This window comes from Poecilia formosa, unplaced genomic scaffold (genome assembly GCF_000485575.1).
Source record: "Poecilia formosa unplaced genomic scaffold, Poecilia_formosa-5.1.2 Scaffold91, whole genome shotgun sequence".
Classification (NCBI taxonomy): domain Eukaryota; kingdom Metazoa; phylum Chordata; class Actinopteri; order Cyprinodontiformes; family Poeciliidae; genus Poecilia; species Poecilia formosa.
In genome coordinates, this window is record NW_006800030.1 from 1,449,873 (window position 1) to 1,471,516 (window position 21,644).

General features: G+C 40.9%; 1 protein-coding gene across 7 annotated transcripts; it reads right to left on the minus strand.

Annotated features, from left to right (window-relative positions):
• Nucleotides 1-808: 808 nt before the first annotated feature.
• fkbp15b (FKBP prolyl isomerase family member 15b) lies at nt 809-21,018 on the minus strand. Of its 7 annotated transcripts, none has more exons than XM_016674185.1 (29): nt 20,872-21,018; nt 18,698-18,801; nt 18,543-18,609; nt 18,319-18,388; nt 18,162-18,236; nt 17,945-18,043; nt 16,749-16,898; nt 16,604-16,672; nt 15,228-15,371; nt 14,990-15,129; nt 14,849-14,897; nt 14,646-14,765; nt 13,772-13,856; nt 13,579-13,679; nt 13,422-13,491; nt 13,102-13,211; nt 12,910-13,008; nt 12,727-12,821; nt 11,802-11,904; nt 9,675-9,710; nt 8,769-8,940; nt 7,763-7,899; nt 6,781-6,936; nt 6,500-6,652; nt 6,270-6,383; nt 4,571-4,678; nt 3,039-3,658; nt 1,486-1,594; nt 809-1,392 (listed from the first exon to the last, which is right to left on the minus strand). In XM_016674185.1, exons 1-29 carry the CDS (start codon nt 20,919-20,921, stop codon nt 1,315-1,317), a joined length of 3,483 nt encoding a protein of 1,160 aa, XP_016529671.1. In that variant the 5' UTR covers nt 20,922-21,018; the 3' UTR covers nt 809-1,314. The 7 variants fall into 7 exon arrangements, with proteins under 7 accessions (XP_016529671.1, XP_016529672.1, XP_016529670.1 ...); XM_016674186.1 differs by having other exon boundaries at nt 9,675-9,707; nt 14,646-14,762; nt 18,543-18,612; XM_016674184.1 differs by having other exon boundaries at nt 14,646-14,762; nt 18,543-18,612.
• Between the last annotated feature and the right edge of the window lie 626 nt (nt 21,019-21,644).

Here is a 21,644-nt window from a genome sequence, read left to right on the forward strand (position 1 = left end):
GGGAAAAAGAAAAAGGATGATACAAGTCACAGCTCTCCAGCTGAGATGAGGTTTTACTTCAGTGAAACTAACATGGCATCAACTTAGTCTCTACTTCAGAAATTAGGGCTACAGAGAAAAAAACAAAAACAAACAAACACTTGAATTCACCAAACTCCTGGAGAGCCAGTCTCAACCAAGCTGTTTCACAATTTAGCTGTTTTGGTTAGGCACAGAGAGATTAACAATAATTAGACAAAAATCAATAATTACTTTAGATCCTGAAACACAAGTCATGAGAAGCAACTACAGTCATCAGAACAGATTATTTTGGTATTTTCTCCCAACAGAACCTAAAAGTCTTAGAAATCTTCAAAGATGTGGATTTTCTCTGTGCATGGGTTAACTGGATCCATCTACGGATGGTATCCAAACCCATCCATGGATATAATGAAGATAGAAAGAAAAACAGCTGGTTCTGACTCTGGTCATACAAGAACTGTGTTTTGTGCTTTTACTATGGTCTTATTAGATATTGGCTAATTAAGGATTAAGCTGAGATGGAGAAACTCTACAGAATCTCTTTGCTGGTCAGAGCTTTATGGGAGAGAGGCAATGAGAAAAGCTGTTGAAGAAAACCCAAGGCTGGACTAGAGCTTCCCTTAAAGCCATGTGGGGGTCTCCAAAGTCAAGTGGAGCAGATTTAATGATCTGGATGGGAGACCCAGTATTTTTTGAAACACAGCACTGTCTATTTAGCTGCACCTGACTAAATGTTATTTTGAACTCATAACATTCTTCAAAAGCTGTTGGAAAAAATAATAAAAACTTGTATTGTAGGAATCATTTAATGACATTTTGGAAAGACGGGCTTACCAAACAATCAGAAGGGTGACATCCAGTAGTTAAATTCCTGAAGTCTCCATTATGAAAATGCTCACAAGGAAGAGTTTAACATTCAAAAACAATCCAAGGTCGGGGCGAATATTTCTGACATGAAACTGTTGTTAGTAAAACTGTAAAAGTTCTGTTCTTAAAAACTGTTTTGTCACTGTTGTTTAAAACACTGGGAAGGTCATTGATGCTGATTAAAAAAATAATCCGATCTGGTCAGTGCTATGTAAAAAAGAAGATACTCAACAATTTCTGTAAGAATTAAATAAAGGGGTTTGATTGTTTTCTGAAGTGTTTTGTGGACCAGAACCAGGGCTTCTGAGGCAGCAGCTGAACCATGGAGACGTGTCGCCCGCTCCGCTCAGTCCATCGGTACAGCGTCTCATCACATCTACAATCACGGCTGATTCTGGCTTTGGGAACGAGGACAGGACTGTGAAGTCAGCTCAACCAGTCCAGATCATCATCTTCATCATCCTCACCGAACAGAGGTGCCGGCGGCGGGCGGCCCTTTAAGCTCTGGACAAAATAAAGAAGAAAACAAAGTCTTTTTCTCCTGGGAGTCTTGGAGACATTAAAGACAAAAGATTAAGAAGATCTGTCTTTCCTCACCATGTCATCCTCCTCTTCCTCTTCGTTTGCAGAAGCAGGGGGCTTGGCAGGAGGCGTGGTCTGGAAAAATGATTCCTCTCCATTTTCCTGTTTTGATCCTGCAATCAGACTGAGAGAGCAGCAGAGAGAGGGTGAGACGGAACACTTCACCTGGATAAAAGGAACTTGGAGAACAATTAGCTCTGTGAGAGTCAGTTAACAGGAGGAAAGACATGGTCAGCTGAGGTCAGAGGATTCTTTCAATCTCTGCATGAATATTGTTCCCTATCTGGGCTTTTAATGATTTGTGTGGAAAATTCTTCTGCCAAATTGGAATGATTACAGGAAACAAGGGTTGCAATGAATTTTAGAATCTCAAAAATGAATAGACACGGAGATATATATCCAGAAATGATACATTTTCTTTTGTTCCAGCTTTATTGCAAATTGTTTTAAATCTTCCCTCATTTTTTTCCGTCTCTCCCCTCAAATTTCTACATACAATTACCCCGCTAAGACAATGTGGTTTTGGCAGAATTTGTGGTTTTTGGCAAGTTTATGAAAAATAGAAAACTAAGAAGTTCCATTTGTAGAGGTATTCACAGCCTTTTGAAATGAAGCTCAAAATTGAGCCATTTCCACTGATCATCCTTGTGATGTATGTAGCTTAAATGGAGTCCACCTGTGGTCAATTCAGTTAATTGGACTTGATTTTAAATGACTCAGAGAAGCCCATAAGAAGTTCCACAGTTAACAGTGCAGGTCAGAGGTCAAACACCAAGCATGAAGTCAGAGGAATTGTCTCTAGACCTCAGAGATGAGATGATCTTGAGGCACAAATCTTGAGAAAGATCCAGAAACATTTCTGCTGCTCTGGACGCAATGATGGAGGCTCAGCGGCCTCAGTAGAAGATGTTTGGAAGCAGCAGGACTCTTCGGAGGGGGGGCGGGGGAGAGGGGAGGGTTATGGCTGTAGAGGAGACCAACACCTGATGGTCACTCTGTTAGAGCTTCAGGGTTCCTCTGTGGAGAGAGGAGAACCTTCCAGAAGGAAAACCAGGTGAATTAACAAAGTACTAAGGTTAAGAAGTGATCATAGACAGCTTTTATCAGAGGCTTCAGGTGAGGTAAGGATATTTATGACCCTTGACCTATAGGTTACTTCAGGATAAGTAATCTAACTTTGCTGTTTATTCAGGAAGTCACTGGATTGTAAATGAGGAGCACATATCATGTGAGGAGATCTTTTTGTTGCTATGGGAGATGAAGGTTTTCTGAGAAGACCCAAACAAACACATTCCCTCAAGTTTGGTAGAGAGGTTTTCTGACTTCACTGTCATCACAACTTGGATTCTATACCTGGACCCAAAAGGATGCTATCATTACTATATGTCTCAGCTACATTGTGTGTGTGTGCATGCGTGTCCGTGTGGGTGTGTATTACCTATACCTCTATCTTAGTGAGACCCAGCATCCTCCAACTAGTCCGTGGTTTTCCATAAGTGGCTTAGACTAGGACTGTGGTAACGAAGGACTTCTGGGCATAGAGATCGGACAAAGCCGCCAGAACTCACCTTCTGTCGTCTGCAGAGCTGTTCTGTTCAACAGTTGGAGGTGGAGGTGGGTTAGTTGGGGGTCCAAATCCTTTCGGAGGAGCAGCAGGTGTTTCTCCGACCTGATCTTCGTCTTCCACCTCACTGCTCCTTGCAGCCTCCTCCTCTTCTTCAGGTAGAGGGCTTTCATCAGGTTTAGTATCAGCACCCACACACTGGTTCACCTCTGATTCTTTAGTACATGACTCAGAGGCAGCCGGCTGCTCCTGGTGCTGCTGGACTGCAGGTTCTGGTTCTTGATGCTGGGATGCAGGCTCAGCACTGGAAGCTAGATGGAGGTCCAGAGTGTCCGGAGTCTCTGAGTCCTCCACCTGGCTGGACGTCTCAGATGTAGATACCGGCTCTGGTTTCACCTTCTGAACCATCTGCGCCTTGTTGTCTTGGTGATGATCTGCATTGGCCACATGTTCCTCCTCTACAGTCTCTTCCTCTTGCACGTCCTGTTCCCCGTTCACATGGACATGAGAGCTGTGCTCCTGTTGCTTCCCATCCTCCCCTTCATCGTCTTTATCGTCCTCTTCCTTGTTATCCGGTTTCAGAGAGGAGCAATCCGCGCCACTGAGCAGCTGCAGCGTTACATTCTGAAAAACCATCAATCAGCCATTATGAAGGAAAGAAGGTTTCACTCATACAATAACTACATTTGGTTAGCCCTCGAGTTGACAGATTAGGTAGTTTGCTCTGAAATATGAGACATCTGTAGGGATCTAAGAGAACTTCTTTGTTCTTAAATTTGTAAAGGTTAAGTGGTCATAGCTTGACCCTGTTAGGTCTGCGGCTGTGATTTGTTCTTCTTCTTCTACTTGTTTAATGGCAGTTGGCAAACAACTTAATGGAGCATTACTGCCACCAACTGGTAAGGACTGTGAACTGGAGGTGGGGATTTTTCACATTATTTATCATCATTTGCTGTGTTTTAATCTCGACAAAAAAAAAAAAAAAACGGACATCAAAAATGTTATTTTTTTTTTTACCTTTTTTTCCCACTGTTTGCTCCACAAGAACATGAGTAAATAGTGAATTTGAAAATTTGATTCAATGTAGCTTTGTCATATAAATGACATTTCTTTAACTGGCTTTATGAAGAAGCCAGTTTAAAATGGGAATGGTTCTCAAGACCAGTATTTGTGCTGCTCTCATTGCTGTGCCATGCATTCACAGCCATACAGTTGCCTAAAACATAATCATTATCACAGTACTACCACAATATATTGTGTTAAAAATTCGAAGTCCATATCATCCCTAAGTGTGAACCAGATTGTCAAAAATAACACCTCATATCCCATCATAGAAATTAAAAAAAATAGAATAGGTAGATTTTACTTCTCCAGTCTTTCTGAAATAAACCAATAAGTTCTAGTTTGCCTAACTTTGTTCATATCAGAGAAAATGATCTGGATGGAGTATGAACTGATTTCAATGTGTCTGTTTCATTCCACCATCACTTTAGACCAACAGAAAATCTTTGTTAGTAGATTAGAGTGAAGGTTTACCTTAATAGTGGTAACGATGACCCCCAGCACAGTCTGGCCACTGTAGGACTCACTGAGGTCAAACTCTGCTCGGAGGGAGTGAAACACTCCATTCATCACTCGTTTCACCTGCAGCAACACAAACCTCATGTTTAGCTCCATAACCTGGCAATTTAACGTACTTCAACTCACAGGCATTCATCTAAATAAATAAAGTATGCTTTATATAGCTGCATTCCCATTGACCACACTATTGCACCAATTGAAATTACGGAACTAAGTTTGCTTAATCGGAAACAAGCAAATTTCATGTAAACTCACATTTTTTAATTCTATGTTTTTGCACCAACAAGGGGTAGTTTCTCCAGCTTGCGTGGTTCACAAAACTGCAATTAGAACACCTGTTTGTTTGTATCCAGCAGCAATGCACTTATTTGCAGGCACTAGGCTATTTGGCTCCACTAGAGCACTCACTACAGCAGCGCTTAACTGACACAACTTAGAAATAAATTCAAGAGTGGCATCTTACAGGCAAGTTTTATATCACGTTCCAACGAGAAATTTCTCTCGCTTAAAAAATAATTTATTTCTAAGTTAAACTCTTCTCTCAGCATTGCACATTTCATCAAACATTAATTTTGCCATTCCAGAGTGGTGATCCATAGCTCTTCTGTGAAATTAGACACTACAGTTTTCCCAAGATGCAGCTTATATATGTAGCCACTCACTAGTATAAGGGGCTTGTCACTCCAACACCTGAATAAGACGCCTGATCTTCTCTGATGAGCTCTAATGCCGTGGCTGAAATATAGATATACATCTCATGACAGTTTACATCTGTCTCCATCATAATTTTTAATGACGCATCACATGAACAGACTTATTCACGTGTGATTTTAATTGCATTTCATGTGTAATGGAAATGCAAAATTTCCATTACACATGAAATGGAAAACACACTAGCAAAATTGTGCTTTTTGAACAGTAGCAAAATAATTTTTGCACACATTTTTAATGGAAACACAGCTAGCGGTGATCTGCAGTTTAGAGATGGAAGAAAGCAGCAATAGTCAGTGAATCCTCTGAATCCTGTAGGATTTTCATTAGTGGATGGTTTTACAGAGAACCATTGTGTTGTGGCCATTTATGTAAGTTTGCAAATTGTAATTTCTACTAATTTAGTTTTCTATTTTGGGAAGTTAAAATTTATTTAAGTTAGTTTAGATCCAAAATCTGTAATTAATTTGTATATTTGAATTGATTAGATTATGTTGGTAATTGGTTAGACCCTCCCATTAATTTGAGTAATTAAAAACACTCCGGGTGCTTGGTGGAGGCATTGTTTGGCAAAAGTTTGGTGTGTTTTTGTAAATGATTTTTTGACCACTTTCCACTTTTTCGTACTTGAAACGTCACATTAAGTTTACTTTTGTTTTTGGCTAAGTTGTAGGACATTTTTGGTAATTATTTTGTTGCTAATTTTTTATAAGAAATAAAGAATATATTTTTTCAAACAAATTAAGTCGGAAGTGAGTTCAAATCAAAAACCACCTGTTAACACCCACAGTCTTTGTTGAAATATTATTTTTTGGAAACTAGAAGGCAGCGACACATTGTGGAGCCCTTTATGGATGTCTCATCAGGACAGAAGTCGGATCAGCTGTAAACCTGCAGGGAACTCTGGTTTGCTTTGTTCGTTCTGTCGTTTAGGACTCCTCACCTCTGCTGCTGTGTCCTTTGAACTCTGCTGCTCTTCCACAGTCCTCTCCAGTTCAGACACTTGTCTTTCCAGCTGTTCCTTCACAGAGCCTCCATGCTGCTCCAAGGCTGAGTACTTTCGTGGGAACACACAGATATGACAGATAATCAGGAACTGCCAAGTTTCAGAGATTTAACAGCAAAGCCAACTATCTGTTAACAGCATTGCTGCATAAACGATATGATGTGCACCTTTTCTTGCAGTCGAGTTAGCTGATCCTGAAGCGCTTCCTTGCTCTCCACTAACTCAGACAGCTCTCTGCGGTGCTGCTCTTTAGCTACGGCCAACATCTGCTCACTCTTCTTCCTCCATTCTTCCTCCAGCTCCGCCTGCAGCTGCGACAGCTGTGACATAAATCAGGACATCTTAGTGGAACAATGTATTGGAAGCATTTTGGTCACCTGAAAGCATTGGTCCCGCCGACGGTTCCCCTCAGGCTCGCTATTCATCCAGATCCTCCTCCAGGACGTACCTGCTCAGAGGCCGCCGAGTCGCTGCAGGTCCTGGCTTTACGTAGCTGAGCTCGCAGGCTGTCCAGCTCCTGCTGGCTGCTCCTCCGCAGCTCCTCCACCTCCTCATCCCGATGCTGACGCTCCGCCTGCCACTTCTTCTTCCTCTCAGCTAGAGCCTGAACATGAAGGAAGCAAAGCACTCACCAGAATGGCCCATCTCCAAAACTCCAGCCTGAAACAAGTTGGTGTTACAGGACTGGGCGATAAGTCCATGCTTTTAAATCTTTGGAGAAATTTTGGGAAAAATTTGGTTTTCTTTTTACCAATGCACAATTTTATTGTAATACAAGAAGAAAAAAAAGTAATTTTATGAGAACTCCAAAACAAATTACGATGAGGAATGCTGAGCATTTTGTGAAGGTATACTTTGGTATATATTTTACAGATAATATTTAATAATTAAATTGTTGTAAGTAGCAGAACTTTGAGACGATCGTGCAAACAACTGAGTCAATTTCAAAGAAAGGACTTCACAAACTGAGCTGATCACAGTGATCCTGGAAATTATCAAAGATTTGTCCCTCTACACAACATTTTTTCTCATAATTTTAAGAAATTTTGTCTGGTAAAATTACATCCTTATTCTGCTAATATGACAAAAATTCCCAAAATTAAAGTAAAATATTAATAGACCCAGGATTCCACTGTACAACTCACAGAAAGGATGATTGAAATAAAAGCCACGTTTTGAAAATATTTTCAGTCATTTCTATTTTTTTTTTCCAAGAAAAGAAAGGGGAAAAAAACCTAATAAAATTACAGCTGGTATAAAAAAAATCTGAAATGTTATTTTGAAGACATATTGCCTAACCAAAGTACTAACCTCTCCTACTTGGGAACATACTGAATGTACATTAGGACAATTACTGGAAGCTGATGGCATTAACTGGAGGATTGTCATTCCTGTCTGCTTTCACTGAGACAAACATGAGCTGGACATACTCTTCCCAGGTTCTCTTTATCAGACTTCAGGTCCTGTAATTCCTCTTCCACAGCGCCGACTCTGAGCTCCATCTCTTTGCGTCGTTGCTTCTCTGAGCGATACTGGTTCTGAACCCGCTCTGCCGCCTCCTTCAGTTCTGAAAGTCCACAACACAAAAAGAGTCCATTGGATCTGGAACATGCAGTGGTGTTTGATCTGCAGTCATCATCAGCAGAACACACTCAGAAGTCCTGAAGGAAAGCAGGACTCCTAAGTCAGTTGTGTGTCACTTTTACTCAAACTGGACATGACATTTTCCATGCTCATGAATTAATTTCATACTTTCTTCCAGATTCTGATCGAGTCCTATCAGCATGGTTTAACCCTCCTTCAACTGTGAAATTATTCAAGTCTGGCAAGAAAAATAAAAGAATGTAAAAAAAAAACAAAAAAAAAAACATGCAATGTTGTTCTTTTAAGTTCTGCGGATTGGAATCTGTGGTGCAGTCCGAGCACACTGCCTGGTTTTAGTGACTCTCTCTGTCCTGATCACATGATGCAGTTTTTTTTTAAGCTTAATTCAATTTTATTTTAATTTTTGAGACTGTTTGTAATCAGCTCTATTGGGAAAAATATGAATATGAAGAAATGATGAGCAGAATTTAAGCAGCCATTTTCTGGTTGTCCCCCCCCCAGGCCCCGACTCATGAGGCATTTATTCCAGATGGACATTGACAGCAGTTTATGTTTTGTTCAGGTATTATGTTCCTAAACACACCACCTGTTTTTAAAAGTAGAACTGATTGCCTTGTGTATTAAGTTTCATCTTTCCTCTGAATAAATTGTGCAAAACATTGAAATCATCCAATTCTCTTGCAGGTAGTTTTCTTAGCTTTCTCTACCATCTGATATTGTATCTGACCGCTCTTATCACTGGAACTAGCAACACTGAGTGCAACTAATCAACAGTAAAGCCTTAATAGATGCAATGAGGCTTGAAATGCTATTCTTTCCAGTTTTCCAGACCTTCCAGCTGGGCTTCCAGGGCAGTGATGCGCTGGCAACGGCTCTCTCTGTCCTCCAGCGCTGAGCTGAGTTCACCCTGCAGCTTTGAAGCTTTCTGCTGGTGAGCTGAAGCTTCCAGCTGCAGCTGGGAGACCCGAGCTGTGGAGGAAGCCAGCTCCTCTGTCAGACGGACCTAGTTCAGATGGAGAAAGTGGAGGAGGAAGGTAAGCTGTTTGAATGGAGGGAAACTTCCAGAGACAACAGACTGGTGAGAAGCCTGGGTGAGTGACGACTGGCGATCATTCCTGTGGGAGGAAAATGGCCAACGGCTGAACTGATGGAAAATGAGAAACCAGAAGAAAATCTTGTTAAAGTGACGATGAGGATGATGTGAGGAGGATGATCCAGTGGCAGCAAAGAGAATGGGGTCAAATAGTCTGTACCACTAATTAGGTTGTTCTTTACAGCTGGAGTCTAGATAAATAACTCTGACCAAAGCAACGGATGGTGTCCATTTAAAAGGGCGCCATTATGTATTTTCCAGGCATTGTGCTATAAAATGAATGTGCCATTTTATAGCACAATCAAATAACAATGTTACCTTCAGTTGCTATAAAAATGCTATATACATCAAATATACCTTAAAAGAAATGCTACGTCCACCCAGATGTTTGTATGGTTTCCATGGAGATTCCAGAATTTCTCAGACATGCATGAAAGAATGAAGAAAACACTCCATGTATACTTTAATGAGGGAATAAATAAAATGAAGTATAAGTGAAAAGGGTATTTTTTCATAATACTGCCCCTTTAACAAAAACTTATTACATTCAGAGTTAAACTGTCACATTTGGTTTTTCTTTTGGTTTATTTTCTAAGCGCTAGTTGACCCCAGTCTGGTGGCAGAACACTGAGAAGCGGGCTCACCTGGCCAGAGCCACGGTCCAGTGGCCGAGCACGCTGCTGGGAAGAGAGAGCAGTCAATGATGGATAGTAGCATCAGCAAGGCTAGCACTTTGCTAAAGCTTTCACACGCCTTGAAACTTCAGATTTTATAACATTATACCCACAAACTTCTATGAATTTTAATATTTTTTGTGACAGATCAACAAAGTACTGCCAATTGTGAAGTAGAAGGACAAGACAAGGTTTTCCCATTTATTTTACAATATCTTGTGAGTTCTGCATGCATCAGTTTTCAACCAGTTCAACTCTTAATATTAACAGATAATCATATGTATGAACCATTTCCCCTGCTAGAAGTCTTTCCACAACTAGAAAATGACATTTTACCCATGGTTCAATGCTCTCAAACAGAGATCGACTGGACGGAGCATGTCAGTGAATATCAAACTGCAAGTCTTACAATATAATTTCAATTGCATCAGCCTGGACTTTGACAGGGCCATTCTAGAACATGAAAATAATTCCATGTAAACCATTTTATAGTAGTTCTGCTTGGATGCTTCAGCTTGTTTTGCTGGAAGGTGAACCTTTACCACAGTCACAGTTTGCTTCAACAGCTTTGCTTGGCCCACATTCTTAATGGTGGGGATGGCGTGCCAGGGCAGTGGTTCTTAAAGTGTGGGGCGCAGCCCATGACTGGGTTAGGGGGTTGGACGGACCTTCTAATATATTTAGGTAAAGGGGCTTTATAAAATGACACCTTTGAGACTTAACAGTTCTGCCCTACTTTGTGTTGATGAATCACATAAAACCCCAATAAAAAACACGGACATTTGTGGCTGTAACATGACAAAATGTGAAAAGGTTCAAACAGTATGAATATTTTTGTAAGGCACTGTAAATACTGTAGGTGCAAAACGACTAAAGGATGTCAGCACAATTCCCTCTGACAGTGGCAGACTAAGTATGCACAGGATTTGAATATTTTTAGAAGCACAGACAGAGAAAGATTAAGCTGCTGTTAAAACTGCTGTTCTGAAATGTCAGCTTCTTTTAAGCAAAGCCAGGCTTTCACCTTTTTATCAGAAAAACTGCAACAATCCCATCATCCCGGTTTATTTAGAGCGAGTCCTATCCTGGTTGGCAATAGATGAACTGACAACAGTCCACTGTTCAGATTTTCATCAAGTCTCTGGAGCTGTGTGAGGTTCCGTCCAGCTTCAAACACTGCACCATCGTCCTGGTGCCCAGCAAATGCTTCATTATGGGTTTAGACGACTACAGACCTGTTGGCATGACGTCTGTAGTTATGAAATTCTCTGAGCAACTGGTGTTGAAGGATCTGAATTAGAAATGGGTTGACAGATGATGCAGTCAACTCCCGGAGACGTACTCCAGGATGGCGTTTGTGGAATTCAGTTTGACCTTCACTCCCATCAAACCCATCAACCCAGAATCATCAGCAATGGCGCCCCCCAGTGGTATGTCCTTGCCCCCTTCCTTTTCTCTGTGTACAAAAGATTGCACCTCAGCAGACTCTTCAGTGAAATCCTGTTACAGCGGACACCACCACCAATGGAGGACAACGACAAGTGTAACTGCTAACATGATGTGGATCTGAGGGTCTGCTAGTGTGGTCAGAACCTTAACTATCCTTAAATTGCTTTTTTGGCAGTTTTTTGGGGTTGATAAATGGCAACAGACTGACAAAGACACAAACAACATGCAAGAACTGCAAATTCTTCAGGTGCTGAAAGCATCATTCTAACAACCAATGGGTAGATGTACGTTGGGCAACATCACAGTAACACAGGTACACCATATCAGCAGCAACAAGGAAATGGTAAATGTACGGCAGGCCATGCAAAAAGAAAAACATCACTTTGTGACAAAAGTAAAAAAAGAAAAAAATTTGCAGCATTAAGTTTGATTTTAAAATGTTCATCAAAGTAATATTAAAATCTTGTCTGTGTGAACACACGAACAAGATTTTAGATATCGTAACACGTCCCTTCTCATACACAGAACATGTACAGTTTGAGCTGCCACAGAGAAGGTTTGTTCCTCAGGCTGTCTGAAAACACCAACAACTCCCACAGATATGAGGGATATTTGCACCAATTATGTGGGAGGAGCACCGACTCTCACCTTGTCCTGCTCAGCCTGCAGCAGCCTGGCCTGGTTATGTTCACTGGAGGACTTGAGGGAGTCGTTCCTCTGCTCCAGCAGCTGGTGGCTCTGCTCCATGTATCTGGCAAACCAAACATCAGGCACCACATTATACTGATTGCACAAATGTAATCTTTCCCAGAAATTCTTTGAGCAACATAATTCCACCCAAATATGCCCCTCCACATTGCTGTGGAGGAATTCTGGCCCACTCTCCTTTACAGAATTGCTTGAACTTTTCCACAGTGGGGGGCTTTAAAGCATGAACAAAAATGTTCAGAGTCTTTGGCAAGGCCACTCCAGAAGTCCTCATGTAGAGTTGGACCATCTGGTGTGCTTTAGATTGCTCTGATCTAATTAAAGATCAAGTCAGACGTAATGAAATGAATGTCTTCTGCTGACCAGTCCAGAGGATATTTTCGCAGGAGCCTTGAGGATCATCAAGGTGTTCATGGAAAAAATGACAGTAGGCCTCTGTGGTCATCAGTGGTTCTGGTCTTAGAGCTCTTCCATTTTCCCCGAGTCTCTTTTCTATTGTTGAATCATGAACTCTGATTATAACAGAGGTTGGTGAGACTTGCAAAGCTTTAGATCCTGTTCTAAGTTCTGTTGTGACCAGAATGAGTAAATTAATTAAATTATCATTTGAAAATTGCTTTTTGTGTTTATTCAGGTCATCTTAGTCTGAGAATACAACATACAAGTACAAGCCATTTACAATTTATTTTTAATGTTCAATGTTTTTTTATATATATTAACTGAGTTTGCAGCATATTTTTAAAGGCAGTTTAATGTCTTAGTATGTGTTTAATTCTATTAAATTAATTTTAATCGAGATGTTCTCCAAAGGAAATCTGGGACAGTGTGACTCAAACCTGAGTCTATTTCACCCTCTGAGACTCACTTCTGGTTCTGGTTGATGAGATCCCCGATCTTACGGTTCTGCTCCTCAATACGAGAGCTCTTCTCAAACATTTCCTTTTTCAAAGATTCATTTTCCTAAAACCAAAATGTGAGTCATCAGAGCAAATCAAGAATATATAAAACATGGTCAAATAAAAAACAAAAGACCTCTGCATGCGTGTACCTGAACAATCCGGCTGATATTGTGCACAATCATTGAGGTTTCCATCGTCATACCAGAAACACCAACAGTCTGAGTTCCCTGCTTTTCAAGATCACTAATCTGTTAGAGTGGGGGGAAAAAGCCAAATATTAACTTGATAAACAAACAAACAAAAAAATCAAACAAGAAACTATAATTATAACAGGTTCGTACCTTGGAGGCTAGTTGATCCACCTTATCTGCTACTTTTCCTATGGATAACCTGATCTCCGTGTTGTGCTGCCGAGCCTCCGTCATCAAGAAGTTAGTCAACTCCCCAGAACCTGGAAATCAAACTAATCAGTCGCATCAAGGTGGTTTTGGCTGACTTACTGAAATTGTAATGTCAATAAACTACAGAGATCTACTTTTTCCTTCGTGAAACACAAACCTGCTCCCTAAATGTCAAGATCCTTTAAGGCCAGACAGTTAGCTACAAGCAGCACTTTGCTCCAGTCTGAATCAGTCCAGATAAACATGGTGAGCTCTCTTACCCATGTATGGGACAGTTTGAGGCGCGTAGACCTGGCCGACGGCCTGCATCTGAGTCGGAGCTGCAGACGTCTGTGGGTGGGAGGTTTTCAAACATTATTATCAGACTAGCTTCTGTTTAGTTATAGGATTTTGTTGATAGATGTGAGCAAACATCACCTGGAAAGCATGGCTGCTAGCTGGCAGCCCAGGATACGGGCCGACTGAAGGAATGACGGGAAGCAAGGCAGACGACGGAGCTGTGTGAGGAAGAGGATGGGCTGCAGGGGAAATGCTGCTGTTAGATAGATGATTCTGATGTGCAGGGAGATGAATCTGGGCCACCTGGAAGGAGCAGAAGAAGGAAGCTCACCGTGGGCAGAAGCTGGAGCGGCAGCTGTGATGGGCCCCACAGGGGGAGCTACAGGACCATCCTTCACTCTGCTGATGCTGGTATCCTGGAGATGAAGATGAAAGAACAAAGAAACACACAGCTGAGACTGAAACTATTCATCTGATTTATTATTCTGAATTGATTGTCAAAAACTTCAACAATCCGCTAATCATTAAATGCTAAAGTCCATTAATCATTTAAGCAAATTACCTTTTATAAAGGGACATTTGTTGAAAGAAAAACACTCAGAGCAAATAAAACTATTTGTTTTCCAAAAATATACGTTTTGCATATAAGGTAATAAAAACATTTTTTTTCTGTAAATAGGTTCTACCCAGAACTCTTCAAGTGGCATAGAGTTAGTTTATTTATAAATTATGAATTAGTTAATCCAAAAATAGTCAACAGATTAGCCCTCTACTCATCTGATGTTAAGTCAAGCAGTAAGGGCTTTTTATCCTCTGAGGTTAGAAATGTTTTTAGCTGCAGATGCAGCCTTTGCTACAAATTACTAATCATTCACTAAAGGAATGCTGTTACTGCATTTTAGGCAACAAAATACTTATTTTATTAATTAAAAAAATTTTTTTAATTGTTTATTTACATTTTTAATATGTATAAAAAAAAGCTTAAGTGAAGTGCAGATGAAAAATCTGCAGAATGTGCCAATTTGTTTATCCAATTAATCAATTATTTTTATGATTAACCAATAGAATGTGATTAATAAAATTGTTGTTGGTTGCCGCTCTAAGCACCACACAACATTACAAAGGGACGCTGATGTTTTGATGATCCAGTAAAGGTTGCTATGGTGACGGCCGTAACCACCAGCAGAATGGCTGTAAGTACCAACCTCCAGCTCAGAGTCACTAGATTCAGGCTGGCCTGCAGCTCCAGTCAGAAAGGGCAGCATGGGCTGCCCCATCTTCGCCATGCGGGAAATCAGCTTGGCTTTAGTGGCGTCTGGGTTCTGCTGTTCAAACGGAACAATTTTTATTCAGCAAAACTTCACAGTAATTAAAGATTCTAAAAGTTGAATGCAGTGAGGTTTTCTACCCCCAGTTGCTCGGTCAGAGAGTTGGACTTGGCTCTCAGTGGTGGCTCTCTTGGGAAAAAACAAACCAAGGATAAAATCAGTTACAACAAAGTAATATAAAAGTTGATGTTGATGCCTCATTCGCTGCAGCCAAGTCTCACCCTGGTTTCCCCAAAGCTGATGAAGGTTCTGAGGTCAGACTTTCTACACTGGGGGCTGGAGACGGAGCTGGGGAGGGAGCAGCAGATTCTCTGGAGCTGGCACTGGCCTGGTCAGAACCACTGTCTTTGGAAAACTTCACCTGCAAGATGAGCTTCATAAGCATCTTCACAGTTCAACATGAGGGACCAAGCAGAGTGGTTGTGGAGCTACTGAAACAAGTGAGGCATAACGTAATACCCGCCGCAGCTCCACTTCAAAGATTAGCGTGCTGTTAGCTGGAACTCGGTTGGGAACGCCCTTGGCTCCATAAGCCAGGCTGGGTGGGATGATGATGAGGCGACGGCCGGCTTTCTTCATCCCCAGCATTCCTTCCTCCCATCCCTGTCCACACATTCACCACAGGAAGAGAACAAATCAGCTGGAAAAACATGACATGCTGATGAACACTTAGGCCAATTGATGCCATTCTCCACAGATCAACCTACACGCACTGTGGAATCCTTTATGTCTTCATTTTATTTAGATTTTAATGATTTTTCTCTTCAGGTTTTAGGAATGTGGATTTGTAACCTTAAATTCAGCATTAGGACTATTCACCAGCAAAGCCACCTGAACTACAAAGATGGCAGCTTCCAGTCATTAAAAGTGGGCTCACTGAAATCAGGGCTCACTGAAATCAGAACCCAGTAAAATGATGATGTTAAAAGTCAGATGACAGAACTGATGCTTTATGTCATCTTTAAGCAGCTCCTGCCTTCATGAGTTGGTCAGGAGCTGCAGGTTCCTTTCTTACAAGGTGTCTTTAGTGTGGAAATTTGTACTGAGTGAGGAGGGCTTAATGTTAGCCATTTGAAATACTTGTAAGGTATTAAAAATCAGAAAAAGATCAACAGGCAACTACGTGGGAATGGAATATGATTTTTTATCCATCTGTCTGTAACAAACACATGATTCATTTTAGTCCATTGGATAGTGATTAGCAAGATGCCTGAGGTCTTTCAAAAGAAAAATAAAGTTATGGATATTAAGATAAGAGGTGCTTTCTGTTCAGTTAGATGTTATTTACACTAATGTATGTGTTCAGTAAACTGGACTCTTTGATACAGATCCATCAGAGAACGGAAAAACTGAATCTGAACCTGTGGGCTAGAACGTCACAATGGTTGAAATATTTACTGAAAACTGGAATTATTGGATATCTAATGGTTATTGATAATTCCTTGTAAAACTCAGCATTTATTGTATATTGTCTATTTATGGTGATAATCATGTTATAGCTTTGTTTATGGTGTGTCTATTCTTGTAAAGTTTCTTGACTGACAAGAAAGCCGACTCACCTTACTGCAACCAAATCTACCTTATAGTAAAAGCTGATTGATTGATTTGATGTATTTTAAGAGCAGTATTTGTATTTGTGGTGCAATGATTCATACAGCTGACCAAAAAAAGTAATAGTTCTTATAATCACTTCAATTGTTATCACAATAGTACTATATGTTATCGAGATAAAACTTTAATCCATATCATGCACACCTAATTCCTCACATTGCATGGTTTATTACAACTGAACAACAACTGTTATTACTATTCTACCTGACTTTGTGTCGACTCACCTTGATTACTTTCCCAGCCCCAAGTTTTAGTCGCAGCAGCTTGTCTTTGTTCTGGTTGGAATCAAACATCTGAAAGCAAACACATTGCCAGTCAGTTCAATCAACCACTGCATCGGTGCGTGCTGAAAAGGTTTTAGAGCGCCACCTGTCCGATGGCGTGGTTCTGCAGCAGCCAGCCTGTGTACACCACCTCCATGGAGTCTCCAGTCTCCACTGCTTGACCCTCACCAAGAATCACATCCTGAGTCACCACAGACTCCAGAGAGGATGAACTGTTTGCTTTGGCTAGACACACCTAGGAATCAAAAACAAACACTGAATCATTTTATACGTTGAAAAAAAGACTTACAACTGTGAAAAAAAGACGTCCTTGAGCTGCCAGTATAAACAGCTTGCTTACTTGTTGTGTAAGTCTGCTTCATGCACGTACATGAAGCAGACTTCCTGCACAATTTCCTTGTTCTTTTCCTCTTCGTTGGACAGTGGCAGACTGTACTGTTTATGATTTGTAGTACTGTACACATAAACCATCATATCCTATGACTCATAGCATGTCCTCAGAAATTAGGTGAAAATAGCTTTAGAGCAGGTATGCTCACACCCCTCCTCAAGTACGGCGAGTACAAGATGTACAAGATGCCACATGGCTAGTGGCATCTTGTAACCTGAGGTTACAGGAAAACCATTTATCCATGGCAAGGTGGCTAGGTTAACTAGCCTGAGCATTCACAGCAGACTCTGCTGTGAAGAAAGGAGCTGTAGTGCAACAGAAAGCAAGGGGCAGGGTGTCAGCAGCACGTACACGAGCATGATTGACAGAGCTAAGACCCTCCTCCTGGCTCTGATTGGACATTTCTGACAGACCTGAGTATTTCTACAGATTTCTGTAGGACCACCAGGGGGAGGCAGAGGAGTTGGATTTTGTTCAAAGATTATTTCGCATATGAAACTGTCAGGACAGTTTTAACAAATATGTAAAAAAAAAAAAAAAACATTTTCATAAAATGCACTTCCTGCAGGTTTAAGCTCAGTGGAGAACCTGTGATGCTGTGGGCTTGTCTCTCTTGGAAAAACCAGGAGACTTGAAATAACAGTTTAGTGCAGTAATCATCCCGGTGCTTAAGGCCCTCTGCCCTGCATGTTTCAGAGGTTTCCCTGCTGTAACACACCTGGTCCAGATAATTACAGTTCGGCAAAGGCTGTCATCAGTCACCAACTGAAATCAGGTGAACTGAAGCAGAAAAACGTCTAAAACATGCGGGACGGTGTGTCTGAAGGAGACGCGCTGGGAAACACTGCTCTACAGGAACTGAGATTGGGCGCTCACTCTGTGTTGCTCACCTCTTTGCAGAAGTCTGATGCATTTTTCTCTGAATCAAACATCAGTGACCAGTTCTGCCTCTGGTCATCATAAAAAGTGCAGTAGTTGTTTAGCTGTACCTACAAGACAAGAACAACATATGACACCACGTTTACGTCTTTCTGAAAGGAAACATGTTAAAACGCCAAAAGTTCATAACTGATTCTATGCTTGCTCGTCTTTCATGATGCTACTGACCGTAAAAATAAAGCCCACATGAATCCTGGCAGCAGTCACTTGTTTCTGTTGGCTCAAATACAGCAGAAGCTTGTACTACAAAAAAAAAAAAAAGAAAATTATTAAAACAAGAAGTCCCACCAATAATCTCAAAGGAGTGACTGAGATCAAGGCCAACCTCTCTAGTAGCGTGGTTGCCCAGCACAGCTGCCCCCAGCTTGCCCTGCTTCATGTATTGTCCATTAATACTGGATGAGACAGGAGCAGCAGAAAAGAACTTAAAGAGGGAGGATTTGGTGAGCTCTCATTTTAATTAGAGAATTAAATATTTCTACTATTTCAAAGCATTTCAAAAGAGACTTAAAAAGAAAGCATGAGCTACTTAGAGATGGTTAAACTGACTATTTAAATGCCTGAACTGCTGAGGCCAGTAGGACTGCAGGTCCTGCAGGCTGCTTCTGGCTCTCTGCTGCTGCAAGGATGAAAAGGACAGCGTCAGTGCAGCCTCCACATCACGCATCATACACATACTGAGGTGTTTGTTCCTCTGGTCTTACCCTGAGCGGTGGTCTTCCTGGGCTGTTTGGGGGCTGTGTACTGGAAGGACTCATTTCCTTGACTGGATTCCTGGTCTAGTCCAAAAAGGGAAGCCAGCTTGGCTCTATGGAAACAAAAATGTGAGAAATTTCTAAACATGGATACTTTTATTAAGAAATGCATAAACTGCCGTGGGCTGTTCTTTCTATTCTTCACTGTAATGGTCAGAGGATGAAAACCCAACCTTTGACACAAATAGAAAGTAAAAACATGCTCCTGTAGCTTTTCTGTTCATGATTAATAGTAAGAAAATCCACTTCTTCCTATTACAGACCAAAAGCAGGAAGCAGGTACCACTAACTGCAACCAGTTCATTTTTGTTCCAGTGTCCCAATTTTTGTTGAGATTATGGTAGTGTCAAGTTATGCTAAAAGGAGTTACCCTGTCAGTAAAGCTATTCCAGCCTAAAACAGCATCTCAATGCTAAACATGCAGCAGCAGCAGCAGCAGCAGCACAGACATCAGCGTCCACAGTCCACATGTCTGAAGATGTTCCAGGAATGATCTGGAGTTCCTGAAACACTGGAAAGCTGAATGTCTAGAACAGATTAAAAACTACAAATATCTCTGTTGTTGAACTCACGTCTATTTATTCAAGAATTTAACAGTAAAAAGGGTTTTGGAATTGAAAATCTTGCTTATTTTGCTGATATATAGTTTGATGAAATTGCAATTAATTGATTACACACAGATCCTCACAATTAATTTGATTAAAAAAAATGTTATCGAGTCCCACAACTGACTAAAACTTTCATCTGTGTCATTGCTCTTCTGCCTGATGACCCAGCAAATAGTGAACGCCTCATACTAACCCCTGGAACTCCTTCCACTGGTAATCATTGGTGTCTCCCAGAACAGACATGTTGAATGTCCTGAGGGCCTCATCCCCAGTGGTAAAGAAGACGAGGGGTGAGGAGGGACAGCCCGTTTGCATGTGTGAGCCAGAATCTTCGGGCTGTTCTGCTCCAGTGCTTTGGTCCAGGGCTGCCACCGCAGTGGGAGATTCAACAGCATCGCAAGAAAGGAGTGGAGCGCTGCAGCTTTAGAGCCGGGTCTAAGCTGAGCAAACTCGGGCTACAGCAGAGCCTTTCTCCTTTATTCTACTAACAAGTCGCATGTGAAAGGAATTAGTTTGGGAAAAAACACTCCCCCTCTTTCAGAGCTGGAAATCCACTGGCTGACAGTGGTCATGCTGAAAGCCCGGCCCTATGCATGTCTGAGAATGTGGCAAAGCTGTAACTGGGTGTCTGATGGCTGAAAGGGGAGGTGTATTTATAGCAAGTTGGCCTGTCTCATAACAAAAGGATTGCAGCACTTATTATCTGTGACCTGAGAGCCACAGCAAGGCTGAAAGGCCCTCAGTCATGATCACTACATGGCAGATCACAGTCACTGAGGCCAGGTGATCACTCATCTACCATAGAGAATGAATGCTCAGTTTAGCATCCAATTCCATTCACTTTGTCGTTTTGCACTTGAGTAAAGGGCTGTTTCACAGCAGCCTGGACCACCTCAGATCAGCTCTCCTGGTGAATCTAATTAACTTAAGATAGTCTAATCTGAACTGGAATAACTATAGAGACTTTAAAACTGCTTGTGATCAAGGAATCTTTTGCTCCATTTGCAAAAACAAAGACACAAAAGGTATATTTTAATGTTTTTATGGAGGAGTAGTTCAACGACTCAAACGTGCACTGATTTCATATTCTATAAACCCTGTTTTTCAAAAAAACCTCTATTTTACACATGTAATACAATTTTAGCGTTCGAGCTTCCTTAATTAATCTAAAACCAATATGATCTGACCTATATTACACTACATGAAAATTTCTGAAAATATTTTATAACTTTCTCAGGGGGAAAAAAAAGTTACTTTTTTATCATCTTCACAAATTTAGATCAAGTCCATCTTCATCATTAGCTTAAGTATTTTAGTTGACTCGGTGTGAGGCAGTTAAAGGTGTCACTAAAAAGCAGAACTTTAAAGAACGAGTGAGTTGTGCAGATTAATAAACCTAAGAACTGCGGTTTAGATTAGCGTTGTTCTCTGAACAACAGCAAGTCACCAAGTGATGCTAAGCTAATTAGCTCGCAGGCTACAGAACGACAGAAGAATTCAATTGAACAAACTCACCCTCCTGTGGGGGACAGAAAATCTCCGTCTTCATCTTCCCCGCCGAACATCTTTTAACTTTGAACTCTTCTCTTATCAAGAAAAACAAACGACTTAGCTATATTACCATGACTGGTTGGTCACTTCCCCTTCCTGTTTGGGGTGAAGTCAGCTGACTTTCCACCTGACCCCTCTTCAGATAGCACCTAACAGGGGCTGTCGCAAGAGGGCGCCATAGACCTTCAAGCTCCCGAGGCTGTGCTTTTCAGAAAGATTTAGCCAACAAAGAAGATTAAATAAGGTCACTTTATGTGAATCTACATACTTTGATGCTGCTGTTGCACTTGAATTTCCCCACTGTGGGACAGTAAAGGATATTTCTATTCTATTGACTCAGACATTGGGCATGGTAAATACACTGAATTAACCTTAGTAAATAATCTGGTTCAACCCAGCAGTACCAAGCTAAAAATAACAGAATTGTCAAATCATCATAAAGTCTCCTAAACAGTACAGAAATTCTGTCTATGATTTAAACTTCATTCAAGCAAAAAAATTGAGCATGTAGTAATAATAAATTAAATCATATTTATGCTGATTATTTTTCTGTCCACTGATTAATTGCTGACTCATCATTTGTGTGTAGAGTTTTTAACTAGAAGCAAAATCCTGATGAACATTTGACTTGAAAGAAGTCAATGTAAACAATCTCAGCTGTCCCCACTGGCCAACACATACATAAATATAATTCATTAGCTTTATTCTCTGTCAATATTTACACAATCATTTTACAG

Coding starts and splice junctions, on each gene's coding strand:
- fkbp15b (XM_016674182.1), bottom strand. CDS start 20,921: ATGTTCGGCGGGGAAGATGAAGACGGAGATTTTCTGTCCCCCACAGGA. Junction 14,766..14,848: donor CTCTGACCGAGCAACTGGGG/GTAGAAAACCTC, acceptor CCGTTTGAACAG/CAGAACCCAGACGCCACTAA. Junction 6,653..6,780: donor ACTCGGCGGCCTCTGAGCAG/GTACGTCCTGGA, acceptor TTTATGTCACAG/CTGTCGCAGCTGCAGGCGGA.